This window comes from Sorex fumeus, unplaced genomic scaffold, assembly GCF_029834395.1.
Source record: "Sorex fumeus unplaced genomic scaffold, SorFum_2.1 ptg000013l, whole genome shotgun sequence".
In the NCBI taxonomy this organism is placed as follows: domain Eukaryota; kingdom Metazoa; phylum Chordata; class Mammalia; order Eulipotyphla; family Soricidae; genus Sorex; species Sorex fumeus.
The window spans coordinates 2,632,809-2,648,663 of NW_026606070.1; the positions used below are offsets into that span (position 1 = coordinate 2,632,809).

A 15,855-nucleotide genomic window follows, 5' to 3' on the forward strand; every position below is an offset into this window, starting at 1 on the left:
AGCCTCCATTGTGGCATTTGCTAAAATCTCAGGGCTAGGACAAATGGAGACGTTACTGGTGCCTGCTCGAGGAAATCGATGAACATTGGGATGACAGTGATACAGTGAAGTAAGTAATGTGGAGCACGTGACTAAATCATCAAAAGTCCTTGAATGTGCTCAGAGACTTTTTCATACGCTGAAGTTACTGACAGTAGCAACTATTAAGTTTAAAGATCACAAGACTTATACAGAGCAGTACTAATGTATTTTTTTGGGGGGGCTGGTTCTTTGGTTTGGTGCCAGCCCCCAGCTTCCCATATGGTTCCCCGAGCACTGCCTGCCAAAATGTCATCCAAGAACAAAACAAAAAACAACAACCCTCAAATAAAGTTTCAAGTATAAAGACCATTTCCCTCAAACTTCACTAATTCACTATTATTAATCTGCCAAATAGCAAATCCAATAAACCTGGAATATACTTGAGATCACACATAACAGTGTCAGAAATCATTTACCTTTACCGTTGACATGTAAAGACATGACTCAATCTTAAATGTTAGAAAATCATTGAGATTAGCATGAACCTCCACTACTATTTTGAGACTATCAGTTTTATTTAGTTGGATAATTGAGGGTTATTTTTGTTTCCCACAATAGATAAGATTTTTTACAAAATGAGGGCAGTCTCCTGGGAGGGCCAGGCCAAACTATTACTTACATGCTAGCTGTTGAACAGCACTACCTAATCCTGAAATACATTTTCTGAAAGAAGATATCTTTCCTTTTTTTTTTTTTAAATAAGCTACAGAAAGTGCCTTTTCCTTGCTGTCATGATCAGTTCCTTCCATAATTTCCTTTAAGAACCTAATTTGCAATTGCTGAGTTAAAACAAGTTGTAGAGCTTCTTTAATTAGAGATAAAATATGGAAAGAATGTTTGTTTTCAGACTGCTCAGAACTTAACCGAAACCTTTAGCAATGTAAGGACAATCTATGAATCAAAATATAATGCTGAAACAGTGGCCTTAAAAATAAATAAATGAGTGGGTTAGAGCAATAGTACAGTGGTAGGGGGCTTGCCTTGCATGCGGATGACCCGAGGTTTGATCCCCGGCACCCCATATAGTCCCACAAGCCTCACCAGGTGTAATTCCTAAGTGCAGAGCCAGGAGCAACTCCTAATCACTCCAGGTTTGGCCCCCAAACAAAAACAAAACAAAATAATGCTTCTCCCCCAAACCCCAACCTCCAAATAAATAAATATGATCAATGACTAGGTCACTACTTTTGTAGAACTAGAAAGCACCTTAAGAGTGATAGAACAAATGGGAGTGCCCTGCTACAGAGGCAGGGTGGGATGGGGGATGGTGGGGTTGGTGGGGGTGGAGAATGGGCACTGGTGGTGGGATGGGTACTAGATCATTGTATAACTGAAACCCAAGCACAACAACTTGTAAGTCTACAACTGTACCTCATGGTGTTTCATTAATAAAACAAACAAAAACCAAACAAACAAAAAAAAAGATTGTTTTCTAATTCGCTCTGTACTGGAGTTTATCTGGGAGGCAATGGACAACCATAACATTTTAGTCTTTAAAAATGAGATTAAAAGTTCTCATTTCATTTTCTCCCCTATCTATAATATTAAAAGTTGTCTCTGTTTCTATGTCTAGAACAATATAATTCTATTTACTACTGTTTTCTACAGATATATCAGAAATATTTTGAACACTTTCTCCGCAGGTAAGAATTTTTATTTAGAACCTAAAGAGAGAGCTGAGAGGTCCGGCACCCAGGCTCTCAGTGTGAGGCCCAGGTTGCATCCACACAGCACGCTGGGAACAAACCCCTCAGCCCTGGCGCAGTAGAGGAGAGCCCTAGACCATAATTAAAAAAATTTTTTTGAGCTTCCATATGACCCTGCAATACCACTTCTGGGAATATATCCCAAGGGTACCAAAAAGCACAATAGAAATGACACCTGCATTTGTACATTCGTTGCAGCACTGTTCACAATAGCCAGAATCTGGAAACAACCCGAGTGCCCGAGAACAGATGACTGGTTAAAGAAACTCTGGTACATCTACACAATGGAATACTATGCAGCTGTTAGGAGAGATGAAGTCATGCGATTTGCATATAAGTGGATGGCATGGAGAGTATCAGGCCAAGTGAAATGAGTCAGAAAGAGAGAGACAGACACAGAAGGACTGCACTCATTTGTGGAGTATAAAATAACATAATATGAAACTGACACCCAAGGACAGTAGACACAAGGGCCAGGAAGACTGCTCCATCGTTGGAAGCCTGCCTCATGAGCTGGGGCAGAAAGCAGCTGGGATGGAGAAGAGATCACTAAGTCAATGATGGTTGGAGAAATCATTGGGGATGGAGATGTGTGCAGAAAGTAGATAAAGGACCAAACATGATGGCCTCTCAGTATCTGTATTGCAAACCATAATGCCCCAAAGTAGAGAAAGAGTATGGGGGAAATTGTCTGCCATGGAGGCAGGGGAGGATTGCAAAGGGTGGGGGTATATTGGGGACATTGGTGGTGGAGAATGTGCACTCGTGGAGGGATGGGTGCTCGATCATGGTAAGACTGAAACTCAAACACGAAAGCTTTGTAACTGTAGCTCATGGTGATTCAACTAAAAATAATTTTTTTTATATAAAGTTATGTCCCTGAGAGTCATGATTACTCATTTTACTTCTTATTCCCATTGACTGAAGCCTCCCATGAGAGGTCAGATGATGCCGCAGAAGAGTCAAAGGTTGAAAACCTGGTTCCCAACCCTGAGAAGCTTACACACAATCTGAAGGAAGAGCAGCCAACTCAGAGCCCGTGAGGATGCTCAAAGGTGCTCGGCATGGATGACTGCGTGGAACCACTGTACACTGAGGAGGGTTCTGGTGGACAGAGGAACCGAACCTGACAAGGTACACGGAGACTAACCAGGACACAAATACTTGGCCGTGGTTTGCTAATGGTCTGATAACCTTTTTTTTTTTTAATTTCAAAACACGATTTAAATATTTTAATCTACTTTTCTCTCTCACACACAGACGAATTTACTAACCTTCTACATTCATGGCTTCTCTCAGAGCCTGAAGTTTCTTTTGCCTCTCACGGATTCGGTCCAGAGCACTTGATATTGCTGAGGAGGTGGGCGGCTCCCGCGTGTGAAGCGTTTGCTCTGCTCTCTGAGGGCTAAAGACATCCAAGGCCAAGCTGCCGTCGGAGTATCTGGCCTCTTTTCTTCGAGGAGAAACGGAGGTCCTCACCGTGACTGCCTCAGGGAGATGGTGTCCGTATCTGTTGGTCCCTCCAGAAGACACCTCTCTGTCAGCTGTGCAAAGCAAGTCCATGGATGAAGCCCAAATCTTCTTTTTGGGGAGCACATCAATGCCAGGGATAACTTTCTTTTCTGGGCTACTAGCTTTGAACTGGTAAGGGGAGCAAGTGTTTTCAAAATCTTCATGTCCTGAATTATCTGATAAAATGTCCTTGAAATAATCTTCCTCATCTTGTGTGTCTCTGATGGACAGAAATCCCATAGATTTACTAAGCCCTTTGTTTAGAAAGGTCTGCTGAGAGAATGGAGACTTGTGTGTGTCTAGTACGTCAGAAGTAGAGCTTCTTCCTGGAATGATAAGAATCTATCATGTATGCATAGAAGTTTTAGAAATAACTGGAATGTATCCTTACTACTGACAGTGAAAGTGGTGACGGCTTTCTCAATTTCCCAAAGGGAGGATCAGAGATGAAATGGCATGCTTGTGGGAGTGACAGCTGAAGTGGAAAGAGATGCGATCTTTTGTATACACAGTTCAATATCTCTTATCTAATGAAATCAACAATATACGGAACTTACTTTTTTTTGCTTCGTTTTACTTTCTATTCAAGCAAGGCGAATCATTTGGTTTTAAAAAGAGAGAAAGCTTCTGGTACTAAACAGTTTGGTAGAGTATTAGTTACCTATGAAAGGCTTTAGGGAAATGTAATATAAAATAATAATACATAGTACTGGGCCTGAGCGACAGTGCAGGGCTTAAGCCCATACCGTAGTTATGATTTGTCCCTTGAACACTGCTGGGTGCAAGGTTGGAGCCCCAAGAACCCAACGTGGACTGGGTACCCATCAGCACTGCAGGCCCCAAGCAGCATTACACCCTCAGACCCTCACAATGAATCCTTGGCTGAAAATGACCAGGACCTGCCCCCAGCCCCCTGGACGCTGCCCGGAAGTCCTCCTTCCACTTCCTAAATAATGGTACATGGAGAATGCCTTTAGCTTCTAGAGGCATCATTCAAACACGTATAAACTCACGATATATTTTGGTCATTTCAATACAAATGTTTAAAAGTTGAAACAAAGAATTGTTATTTTTTGGATGGAAAAAAGAATCTTAACATTTGGAACTCTGAGTTACCAAAGTTTTATTATGAAAATATATTTTCTGAAAAATTTTAACTGAAATCCACGTAATCTGATTATGTCTAAATTAGAGAAGAAGGTATTATTTTCCATGGCAGACTTTTATGTACCAACACAGTTTTTCCTCACATTCATATGTTGGTATCTTTCAGCTGGAATTAACTGCCAGTTTTTGTTTATTCTTAATATTAAAACCAAAAGTTAAAGCCAGGAACCACTTATGCCTTTTTATTCCTTGAGGGCAGCAGTCTCAAACGCAGTGAGACATAACAACAAGGTGATTCAACAACAACAACAACAAAATCACCTGTACATGCTCCACGTTGCAAAAAGAAAGCAGAGAATTATAGTTTCCAAAAAGCAACCCATAAAGAGTGATAATTTCCTGTGCAAGCTTCTGTGATTCCTTTTTGATAGCCAATCTGCCATGTATGTATCATGAAGCAACAGTTAAAACCTTCCAAGTAAAACAAACTACTTGTTAATTCATTTGATGACGTCAACTGTCTTCAGGGAAACATCCAGATCTTTAATTTCCTGGGCCCAAATTTTACCTTAAAAGTCTCAGAACAGTGAATTCATTTCAGGATGGCAACAAATTAATATTAGTTAAAAATCACACAAATATTGGGCTTCCATTGCAACTCATCGTCTTTGGGGTCTGACGGCCAATGAAGGCAGCAGCAGTATTTGTGGGATGTCACATAGCAACCGTGAGCCCCGCCGCTGGCGCCAGGCACCAGTCTCCAATGGAGACGTTACTGGGCCCGCTCGAGCAAATCGACGATCAACGGGAGGGCCTTTACCTTTACCTTTACCGTCACATAGAAACCTCTGAGAAATCCCCCAAGCCACACCCAGACAGACTTTTATGTACCATTCTCACAAACGCTGGCTTCTAATTTAAGGTAGTACAAAAAAGTTGACTATCAGGTCTGCTATTGTATTTTACCTTACTCTATTGATTTTCTCTTTACAAACCTGGTGTCCTTCTGCTTCTCGGAGTGATCATTTCTAGTCTTTGCATTTTTCTCCCTGTTGACTTTGTTTTTTCCTCCCCTATGGACTATCTGAATATGGGACTCGCTAGGGTATTGACTTTAGGACCCACCTTTTTGCTGCTTTCTTATATAATTACTCCTACTTACAAGGATCTAGGCTCTATGGTGACAACTCCCAAATTCATATTTTTGGCACTCACCACTTCTGGGAGTGCTAAGAGATTTTATGTAACAGGAACTTCAAGTCTATCACCGAAGCACCTCAAACTGAGCATGCTTAAAACTCATCTTTGACTTTCCACACACAGCGCTATCCATTCTATGCAACTCTTTCCAGTTCAGTAAGCGATGCCATTATGCAGCTGATTTGAGAAAAATCAGAAATATGGGCACCTCCCCCCAATCCTTCTTCCACCTTAGTACCCGCGTTCAACACACCAGAAAACGTTGGCTAGTTAAGTTCTCAGAGACACATTACTCCACACAATCATTTCCAGTTTCAATGTCACCGCCATATTTCCAATTAACATTATTACCTGAGTAAAGGTAAAAGGTAAAGGCCCTCCTGTTGATCATCGATTTGCTCGAGCGGGAACAGTAATGTCTCCATTGGAGATTTTGTTGTTACTATGTTTGCCTGAGTAGGGAACTGCAAATACCTCATGGTTTCTTCGACTTTCTTTAAGTATTTTCCACTTCGCAGCAAGAATTACCTTTTCAAAATACAAATTTTACCAATGCTACTACCTGCTTAAATCTTACTGCACTCTAAATAAACTCTGTACACCTCTTTGGTCTGCCACTGGAATCCCTTTTAGTCCAATTTCCATTCTCTTATTCCATCTAGGTTGTAATTTTTCTGTTACCCTCTTTTTTGTTCACTGGGGCCTCTGTACATGTTTCTCCTGCATAGTGAATGGTCTATTCCAAATCTTTCTCTCTCCACACCCTCCTGTGTGTTTAGAACACACACCCGGCTCTGAGGGATCACTCCCACATGCTCGGAGTGCTGGGGTACTGGGGACTAAACCTGGGTCGGCTGTGTGGAGGGACACATACAACCCGCTGTACTACTGCTCCAGCCCTTGCTCCAAATCTTTCTGATGGTTAGCTGTTTCCTATCTTACAGTTTTAAGTCTATGATTCCTTCAGTTAAGTCTTTTCTGCCCGCTAATTAAGTAGCTCGCTTTCCATATTGATCATAAATCCATTCCATTTGTAACAGGTAATTCATTCTCTATTTGGTCATCAGCCTTGACTAACGCTGTATTAAGGAACTACTGTATCCTCGGAGTCAAGTCTTTTTACTACCTCCATGGGGTCTAAAACAAATTGATAATAAAGTGGTACTTGATAATGACAACTTTACAAATAAAGTTTTTTTTATTGCCTATACATAAGTAGGTATAAAAAAATCAGTTTATATTTATTAAAAGTCCAGGGTTTCATAATTTTCAATTCCATAAGGAAATAGACACAACTGTAAGGAAATCAATTAAAAGTTTGTGCTAATTTTTTTCTAAAAAAGAAATAAATTTGGGGCTCGAGTGATGGGCACAGCGGGTAGGGCATTTGCCTTGCATGCAGCCGACCCAAGTTCGATTCCCAGCATCCCATATGGTCCCCTGAGCACTGCCAGGGGTAATTCCTGAGTGCGGAGCCAGGAGTAACCCCTGTGCATCACCAGGTGTGACCCAAAAAGCAAAATAAATAAATAAATAAGAAATAAATTTTCTGTAGAGTTTAACTTATGGATTAATTTTTCTCTTTTTGTGGGGCTGGAGAGATAGATAATACAGTGGGCAGGACGCTTGTTCGATCTCTGGCATCCCATACAATTCCCAGAACCTACCAGGAATAATTCCTGCGCACAGAGCCAGGAGTAACCCCTGAGCATTAAAGGGTGTGGTCCAAAAAAACCAAAAAAGGAAAAAAAAAATCTCTATTTGCTTGGCAATCCCAAGTTACCATAAAATCTCATGACCACTTATGAAAACACCTTTTGAGCCATTGGTTTCCACTAATAGGATAAAAGGTAGATGGGGAGGTGCCAGAAATCAGAGGTCGAGATGCATGAGACTAGTGATATTCTTGAGAAAACAGGCTAAAGTGCTGTGGAGGTATGAAATAAGAACCAAGGCGGTATGTGCAGATTCGTTGAAGAAGGGCTCAAGTATTCTTTAAGAGTCGCAAAAGTATTCCATGGTAAAATGAGTGTGGCTGACCAGTTTCCTAGAGGAAGTGCTACGAAATAGCTATGATTAAGTTCAATGGTTTCCCCAGTATATCTATTAACCTCGTATTGCTTTTCTGTTTTCTGAGGGGAAAAAGCAGATATACCTTACATAGGTACACAGGTACGTCAAGAGTTGTTTCGATTTTTGTTATGCCACTAATACACAATTTTCAACTACACAGTCAGATATAAAGTTATGTGAAGAACACTCTTAAGTGATGAAATAGATAATATACATATGGAATCATATCACAAATCACAAATCATCCTGTTAGTCGTCGATTGCCTCGAGCAGGCCCCAGTAACGTCTCCTTCATCCTAGCCCTGAGATTATATTCAAGGCTCTTTAGGAGAATGAGACCCATCGTTGTTACTGGTATTTGGCATACTGGGTATGCCACGGGGAGTTTGCCAGACTCTGCTGTGTGAATCATATAATAATGAAATAACATAGTTGTTTTAAATTGCTAAAGCACTAGGGAAAAATTTCACTAATCTGCACCTGAAAATAAGGGATAGCTATAGAATCTTTTTCTTTTTTCCCCCTTTTGGGTCACACCCAGCGATGCTCAGGGGTTACTCCTGGCTCATGCGCTCAGGAATTTCTCCTGGAGGTGCTGGGGGACCAGATGGGATGCTGGGAATCGAACCCGGGCTGGCCTCATGTAAGGCAAAACCCCTCCCCGCTATGGACCTCTACTATGATAATCCTTTCACTGCTCCAGTCCCTAGCTATAGAATCAATCTTTATATGTAATGCGAAGAAACACAGAACTTTGGGTTCATTTATAAGTTGCTTAAGTCTAGCAGACCAGTGAAAATCATGCACTGCTGTTAATACCAGTGTTACTTATTTATTGGAGATTAGATAAAAAAAATCAAATCTTTAATTAATTTCTAAATATGTGGCCTGGACTACTGTATTTATTTTATCTAACAGGATATCTACTCAATTAAGAAATGAAATTTATACTACTTTAGAACGCAAGGCCTTTGGAGCATTCTTCGCAGATTTCAGGTGTAAGTTTCACGGATATTTCCTTTCTCTCCTGATAAAATCAGTGGTTCCCCTTCCATTATATTCAAACACTATGCTGGGGCCAGAGCGATAGGACAGCTCTTGCCTTGCAAATGGCCAACCTGGTACTCTCCCTTGGACATCCCATATGGTTGCCCAAGCCCCCACCAGGAATGGTCCCTGATCGATCACAGAGCCTGGAGCAAGCCAGGAGCACTGCTGGGTGTGGCCCCCAAGCCAAAACATTGTTACTGTGTCTGGCATATCGAATACGTCACGGGTGGCTTGCCAGGCTCTGCCATGCGGGCGAGATACTCTCGGTAGCTTGCCGGGCTCTCCGAGAGGGGCGGAGGAATCGAACTCGGGTTGGCCATGTTGGCTGCGTGCAAGGCAAACGCCCTACCGCTGTGCTATCGCTCCGGCCCACCCCCCCCCCTACATTACACATCTGTTATCACTCTCACTTAATCATGTCCCTACTCCTACCTGGCAAATAACATTTCTGGTTCCAAGTATGAGACTTAAATAGATCACTTGTAGAATGAAATGATTACATAACTTTTTGAAATGTTTTACAACCAAATTAGGTAGCATAATCTACTAAAAAGATTGTTATCAAAAAGACCATGGAAGAAGTTACTCGATTCTACCTTTTTTGCTTCCTTAGTCTATAAACATATGAAGATAATTTGTTATGCCTTCTCCTTGGATATGGAAGGGTAAATGAACTAACACATATGACCTACTATGAGTTCCTCTGAATGCAGGAAATTTAAAATTCTAAATGTGCCTCCATTTTTCTCTTTATTTTCTTCAGAATATAATTATGTACAGAGGGGGGATTTAAAAGTTCTTTCAAAAGGAAATTATGAAACTAAAATCAATAGATTTTTCTATAGAAGTTTTAGAAATATAAAACACATCATTAAAAATAGGAAAACTGGTGTTTAAGTCAATGGTTTATCTCTTGAGGAGGCTTTGAGTTTGGAGCAAGCATATATATCACATCTACTAACAAGCATCCAAACTTAAAACAGAACCATAAACAGTTTTCATTTCGAAAGTGCAAGGCTTGCTAAATACTAAATAGGGAAAAAAATAAATGTACGTTGCAGAGAGGAATTAGAAGCTTTTAGAACATTTCAATTTCCCCAATATAGCAAGTTTTTAAAACAGAACACAATCCATTTACTTTCATTAAAATGAAACAACATTTTCTACTACAGAACACTGTGGTTGAACTGTTTTTGTTACATGTGATTAACGTTATCGTTAACTGGATATCATCATTTACTTTTCCTCCCTCACACAAAAAAATTGTACCACTTCACATCATGTCTTAGTAGGCAACTTCCCCATGACAGTTGGGTAATAAAAGAGGGTCTCTAATTCCCCATCTGTCCTTACAAGTGTGCTTGAGTACATAAAAAAAAAAAAGAAACACGATATTATCAATACGCACAAGTTCTGAAGCACTATCGTACTGATCTGATCAGGGTGTTGGTTTCCACCGAGCTTGGCAGGAAATGTTTGCTTTCTTCAGCACTGGTCCATATTAAATAACAAAGTGGAGGCAGATGGCCCACTAGTTTAGATCTTAGCTTCTACGACACATCTCGGGAGGAGAAGCCTTTTAAGGTCATTTATTGACAGATGAAACCTTACATTAGTTTTACCTGAATATCCAAACTACTTAAATACAAGGCACTGCCCCTAAAATTACTTCTTCGGTTCCAAGTTTGTGTCTCACTGCTCAATGTCACGTGAAAACTGTGAGGAGGAGTCTGAGGAAGTCACGCACCGCAGCCAAGGGCTCAGACCCACAACGGGGCTGCATGGGCGAGAACAAAGGCATGACCAAGAGTGGGCGGGCAGGGTCACTCTGCTTGAGCAAGGGGCCACTGACAGCCAAGAGCCGGCAGGACGCAAAGCCACAGTGCTGTTCTAGAAGGATGTTTCTTCTTCAGGAGGAGCTCCACCATTTTCACAAGTTTTTATTTATTTTTTTATTTATTTTTTAATGCAGGAGTACTGTGGAAACCATTTTCACAAGTTTTTAAAGACAGTTTATGCCACTGATTATTAGTTGCTAACTGATTCTTCTGGTAATGGTTATAGTCAGTAGACTCTTTTAAACCCGTTCTGAGACAAGGCTTTGCACACTGGTTAAAGGTAAATTAAAGAAGCCTCCGTACAGTTCTCTTGTGGAAAACAATGTCTAAATTCATGGATGCAGGAATCCTCTTCCAAACAAGGCTGTCGTTTCCAAAAGTTTAAGAACTTCTAATTCAGCTCTAAGTATAAAGGCAAAAAATAATTCTTTGCAAATTCTCCCGGGCCACGACTAGGCAAAAATGAATTCTTCCAGAAAGAGACACGATTATGATCGCTGGGAGCTGGTGCAGGGGTAAGCGTGCACACACAAGGACAGAGATCTGCTGCCCAGCACTGCTGCTGGGGTCCTGGGGGGTCCTGGCCCTCCACGCTGGGCCCTCGTACTGACCCCAGAAGCCTGTGCAGCCTGGCAGTGCCACCAGGAAGGCCCTTGGCTCTGAAGCATTAAATCATTAATGTATGACTCTTAAGGGAGTTAAATCAATGAATAATCTAAAGGTTTTTCTTTTCTTTCTTTTTTTTTCCAAGTAAACCCCTCCATGCTTTCTCCAGGTTACTACAGACAGTCCTAGGATATTTGCATCTGGAAAATCTATTGGGTCCCAGAATTCTTATTTATTTATTTATTTATTTTGCTTTTGGGGTCACACTTGGTGATGCTCGGGGGTTCCTCCTGGCTCTGCACTCAGGAATTACTCCTGGCAGTGCTCAGGGGATCATATGGGATGCCAGGGATTGAACTCAGGTTGGCTGCGTGCATGGCAAACGCCCTCCCTGCTGTCCTATTGCTCAAGTCCCGGGTCCCAGATTTCTAAAGTGCCATTAGAGCTGGGAATGAAGCTCAGTGGATGTTTGTGCGTGGGAGGCCCGAGGTTTGTGCTCCAATACCGTATGGGGAAAAAAAGTGATATTAGATAATAACATTAAACGCTTCTTCATATTAAATTAACATTAAATGTTTCTTAATATTATAAGAACAGAGTCATAAGTAAAAGACATTAATCATTTCCTTGAAAATGACGTTTCAGGGCCTGGGATACACCATGTGCCTTGTCTATGTGAGAGCCTAAGTTTGATCTTTGGCACCACACACATCAGTTTTTTCTGAGGCCATAGACATGGCAGAGCAGGCTGGAGCATGTGTCCCATGCAGAAGGCCTGGGCTCCAATCCCCAGCCCCACAGGGTCTCCCGAGCACTGCCAGGTGGATCTCCTGCTATGAGCTCCTAAGCCCCTGAGCATCACTGGGTGTGCCCCCTCCAAACCAAAGATAAAACAATAAAACTTGACCTTTCTATTATTGTAAGGAAACAGTCTAATAATATGAGCCCCAGTGATTAACTATAGCTTATCTTTCTTTTTAAGTTGTAATCAACTTAGAGTTTAAAATCGGTCATCTGAAAAATAAATCAGAAATTTCTTTAGAAGCCATCAGAGGGCCAGAGAGATGGTCCAGGGCTAAGGCTGGTGTTCTGACCCTACCAGTTCCGCTCTGAATCCCAGGCACTGCCCCCAAGCATGGCTGGGGGTCATTCCTGAGCACAGGCCAGGAATAGCCCCTGAGAAGTGGTGCTGGGTGCAGTCCACCTCCATCCCAAATTATAGTACAAATGTATTATATCTAATATTTGTATAAAGCCTTGACTCCTATTCATCCAAGGAACAAGTATTTGTGCTGTCTTAGCATCCCATACAAATGATACTACCAAAGAGATGCCCAAGGAGCTGAGAACATGCTCTGCACGCAGGAGGCCGATGCTTATTTCCTGGTACCACTCCTGGCTCTGTGCCCTGAGCACAGAGTCAGGAGTAGGTCCCGAGCACCACCATCTCTGGGCCAAGCCCCTCTCTCTGGTGAATGTACTTCAGATGGTGGGTTCCACTTAACCCAAGTACCTACCATTTCCCATCTCCCACCCATATGTAGAAAACTGAACTTTGCCCGTGGTATTAGGGGGTGGAGGGAAGGGCCCAGTTGATGCTCAGGGTACCAGGTGGAGCTGGGATGGGGCAGGGATTGAACTATGGCCAGCCACAGGCAAGGCAAAAAGCCTGGACTTTCATACTAGCTCTCAAGTCCCAAGTCTCACTTTAAAACGTGTCTTTTATTATGATTATTTTTAAAGAGCACGCAGAGGGCAGCAGTGATGATAGGCTGAGAGCAGGTCCTGTCTCAGGTGCAAGAAGTCCAATTTGACCCCTGTCACCACAGGGTGCCGCCAACACTACTGAGGGTGACCCCTGAGGACTGGGCAGCCCCCGACTCACCGCTCTCCCAAACATATAACCTATAGGAATGATCAGCAAATAATTTGTTACATAATGTATGTGTCCAGTGGTAGATTCATTTCAGTCTTTCACTGCTACTCTACAATATTATATAGTAATCAATGCCGATGATAGTATACCGATCATTGAAAATAACATCAACTAAATGACATTCAGATATGATAATGTCTTGAAAATTCTGGAAGTTAAATACAGCAGGATAACTATTTTTTCTTTTCTATAGATTGATGGTGAGTAGAGGTAAAATGATAAAATAACAATTCTTATTCCTAGAAAAACACTTTAAAAGGAATAATGAGCAACACATTTACTTCATCAACAACTAACAAATAAAGCAACAGAGTCTGACTCCAGGGTTTCACTTAGTAAAAAAATTATAAAGTTAAAAACGTTTTAAATTTCCCTTAAGCATTATAAACATGTAAAAGTCTACTCTCTAGACTTTTTGAATCATGCAAAAACTAATAATGTATGTTTTACAAAAATTATATATCAGGAACAAATTTATTCTACTGATGATATAAAAGCTAAGATACTATTTCAGAAAAATGTCCACATTTGCAATAAGTAAAATGGAAGTGCCCCCAAAGTTCACTGCACCTATATAGAACCACTCTATTAGAAACAAGTTAATGCTTTTATGTAACTTCACATAAAGAGCAGTCCGACCTGCTTACTTTACATTCTTCCCTCTTGCATGTCAGGGTTAGGGATTGTGCAAGATAATCGAGTCTTTTATATTTTATTTTCACAGAGAATCTTCATAAATTCTAAGTATCTGTGTTCTAATTATCTGATCAACTAGAAAGCTTTATATTTGAGTAGCAACTATTTGCTCCTTCCCAGCCCTGAGATTTGACAATAAAATATTTCACTTAAAAATATTTTGAATGTTCAATTAATATTTATTAACATTGCTCGATCAGAAGTAAAAGGAGAACATTTACTATCAAAATCAAGAGTTTATGAAGAGGTCAAGTCGAAAATTTACACTGAAAAACTTCCAGGTAAAATTTTTTTTTTCTATCCTAATTATATATTTTTGGAATTTCTACTAATCTATGTAAAAATAGCACTGTGGCACTGTCCTCCCGTTGTTCATCGATTTGCTGGAGCGGGCCCAGTAACGTCTCCATTGTGAGACTTGTTATTGTGTCTGGCATATCGAATACGTCACGGGGAGCTTGCCAGGCTTTGCTGTGCGGGTGAGATACTCTCGGTAGCTTGCCGGGCTCTCCGAGAAGGGTGGAAAACTTAATTAAATAGGAGTTATAAAAATACTCTTGGCAGAAAACAAAATCACTGCTCATTAGTTTTTTTATTCACTATAAGTATCATATAACCTAAAGCAGTATTTAGTAATTATAAATCATGAAATTGGTTGCTCATAAGATCAATTCAGTGGGCTATACCTAGAACTTGCAAAAAAGGAAACAGGAAATAATAGAGCAAGTGAGAATAATGCTGCGTTCTGAAATTTGTTTCATTAGCATTTATGTTCATAGGCATGTATGATTTATTATCTAGCTTTAAAATATATTTTAAATAAATAATCCCATAATAAAGTAAGTAAATGATGTCACTGCTGTAACGGTATCTGATAGAAAATAATTGATGGGGAGTACTGACTATATGAAAAACGCTTTCTGCATTACTTTAGTAGATTCATCTATGAATCTAGTCAATACTCTGGTCTCTCTACTTCCTCTTTGCACACTTATGGTCTCAGTAGTTCTATTTATAAGTCATCGAAGTATGACTCTTTTCAAGGGAAAAACAGAAAAGGCGAACACCTAAACACTTCCTGGTCACATTCTCTTACCTGTTGGCAAACCTTTTCCTCTCAATCGGTCTCGAATAGCCTGGCTTCGATCAGGCTTCTGCTCACTGTTATGGGATAGTTGATCCATCTGGACACAGGTGATGGTGAATCAAATTTGACAAAAGACAAAACAAAAGAACAACAATAAAAAAAAAGAAAAGAGCCCACTAGCTTCTTTGGTTAACTACAGAATGACACTAAACAATCTGAGAGGTGTTACCTTAAAATACATTAAAAACACATTACTACGTTAAAAACACTCAACATTTGTTATTGATATAGTTCTTGGGTAAGTTCCTATCCAAAACTTATATCTTCACCTTCAGGAAATAAAAGGCAAGAGTTCTCAACGAATAATCCACTATCTTGGGAACAAAGTCCACTATGTTAAAGGAGCAGAGATGAGTCCTATTTTAAAAACAAGGTAAAGGTAAAGGTAAAGGCCCTCCCGTTGATCGTCGATTTGCTCGAGCGGGCCCAGTAACGTCTCCATTGGAGACTTTGTTGTTACTGTGTCTGGCATATCGAATACTCTCGGTAGCTTGCCGGGCTCTCCGAGAGGGGCGGAGGAATCGAACTCGGGTTGGCCATGTTGGCCGCGTGTAAGGCAAACGCCCTACCCGCTGTGCTATTTTAAAAACAAAAAAGTGGAAATATTTTTATCCCAAAATTAATAACTACTTTTGCCTCAAAACTTAGACTATAGTTTTAAAACACGGTAATTCTGGTATAAGAAAACTTCGGAGAGAGATAATAGTGAAGAAAAATTATCTAAGTTTGGCACTAAGCGCATACACACATGCGTTTCCATAGATTCACAGGCATTTAAGTATTCCTTCGTTGTCAAAACTTGTTTGAATATGAATTCAAAATCTAAGGTGATATATTAAAATATATGTTTACTACTTAAAAGAAGACAATTATTTGCAATTATTTCTGAAATTTGTGTTATTT

General features: G+C 40.5%; 1 protein-coding gene across 1 annotated transcript in view; it reads right to left on the bottom strand.

Moving 5' to 3' along the window:
• The window catches only part of PTPN13 (protein tyrosine phosphatase non-receptor type 13), a 212,000-nt gene that overhangs the window by 113,051 nt on the left and 83,094 nt on the right, over positions 1-15,855 (bottom strand). Inside the window, exons 6-7 of the mRNA XM_056111140.1 lie at positions 14,902-14,989; positions 3,062-3,625 (exon numbers count right to left, since the gene is read on the bottom strand). Coding sequence (XP_055967115.1) covers positions 3,062-3,625; positions 14,902-14,989 — 652 coding nt within the window. The remainder of the gene's footprint in view (positions 1-3,061; positions 3,626-14,901; positions 14,990-15,855) is intronic.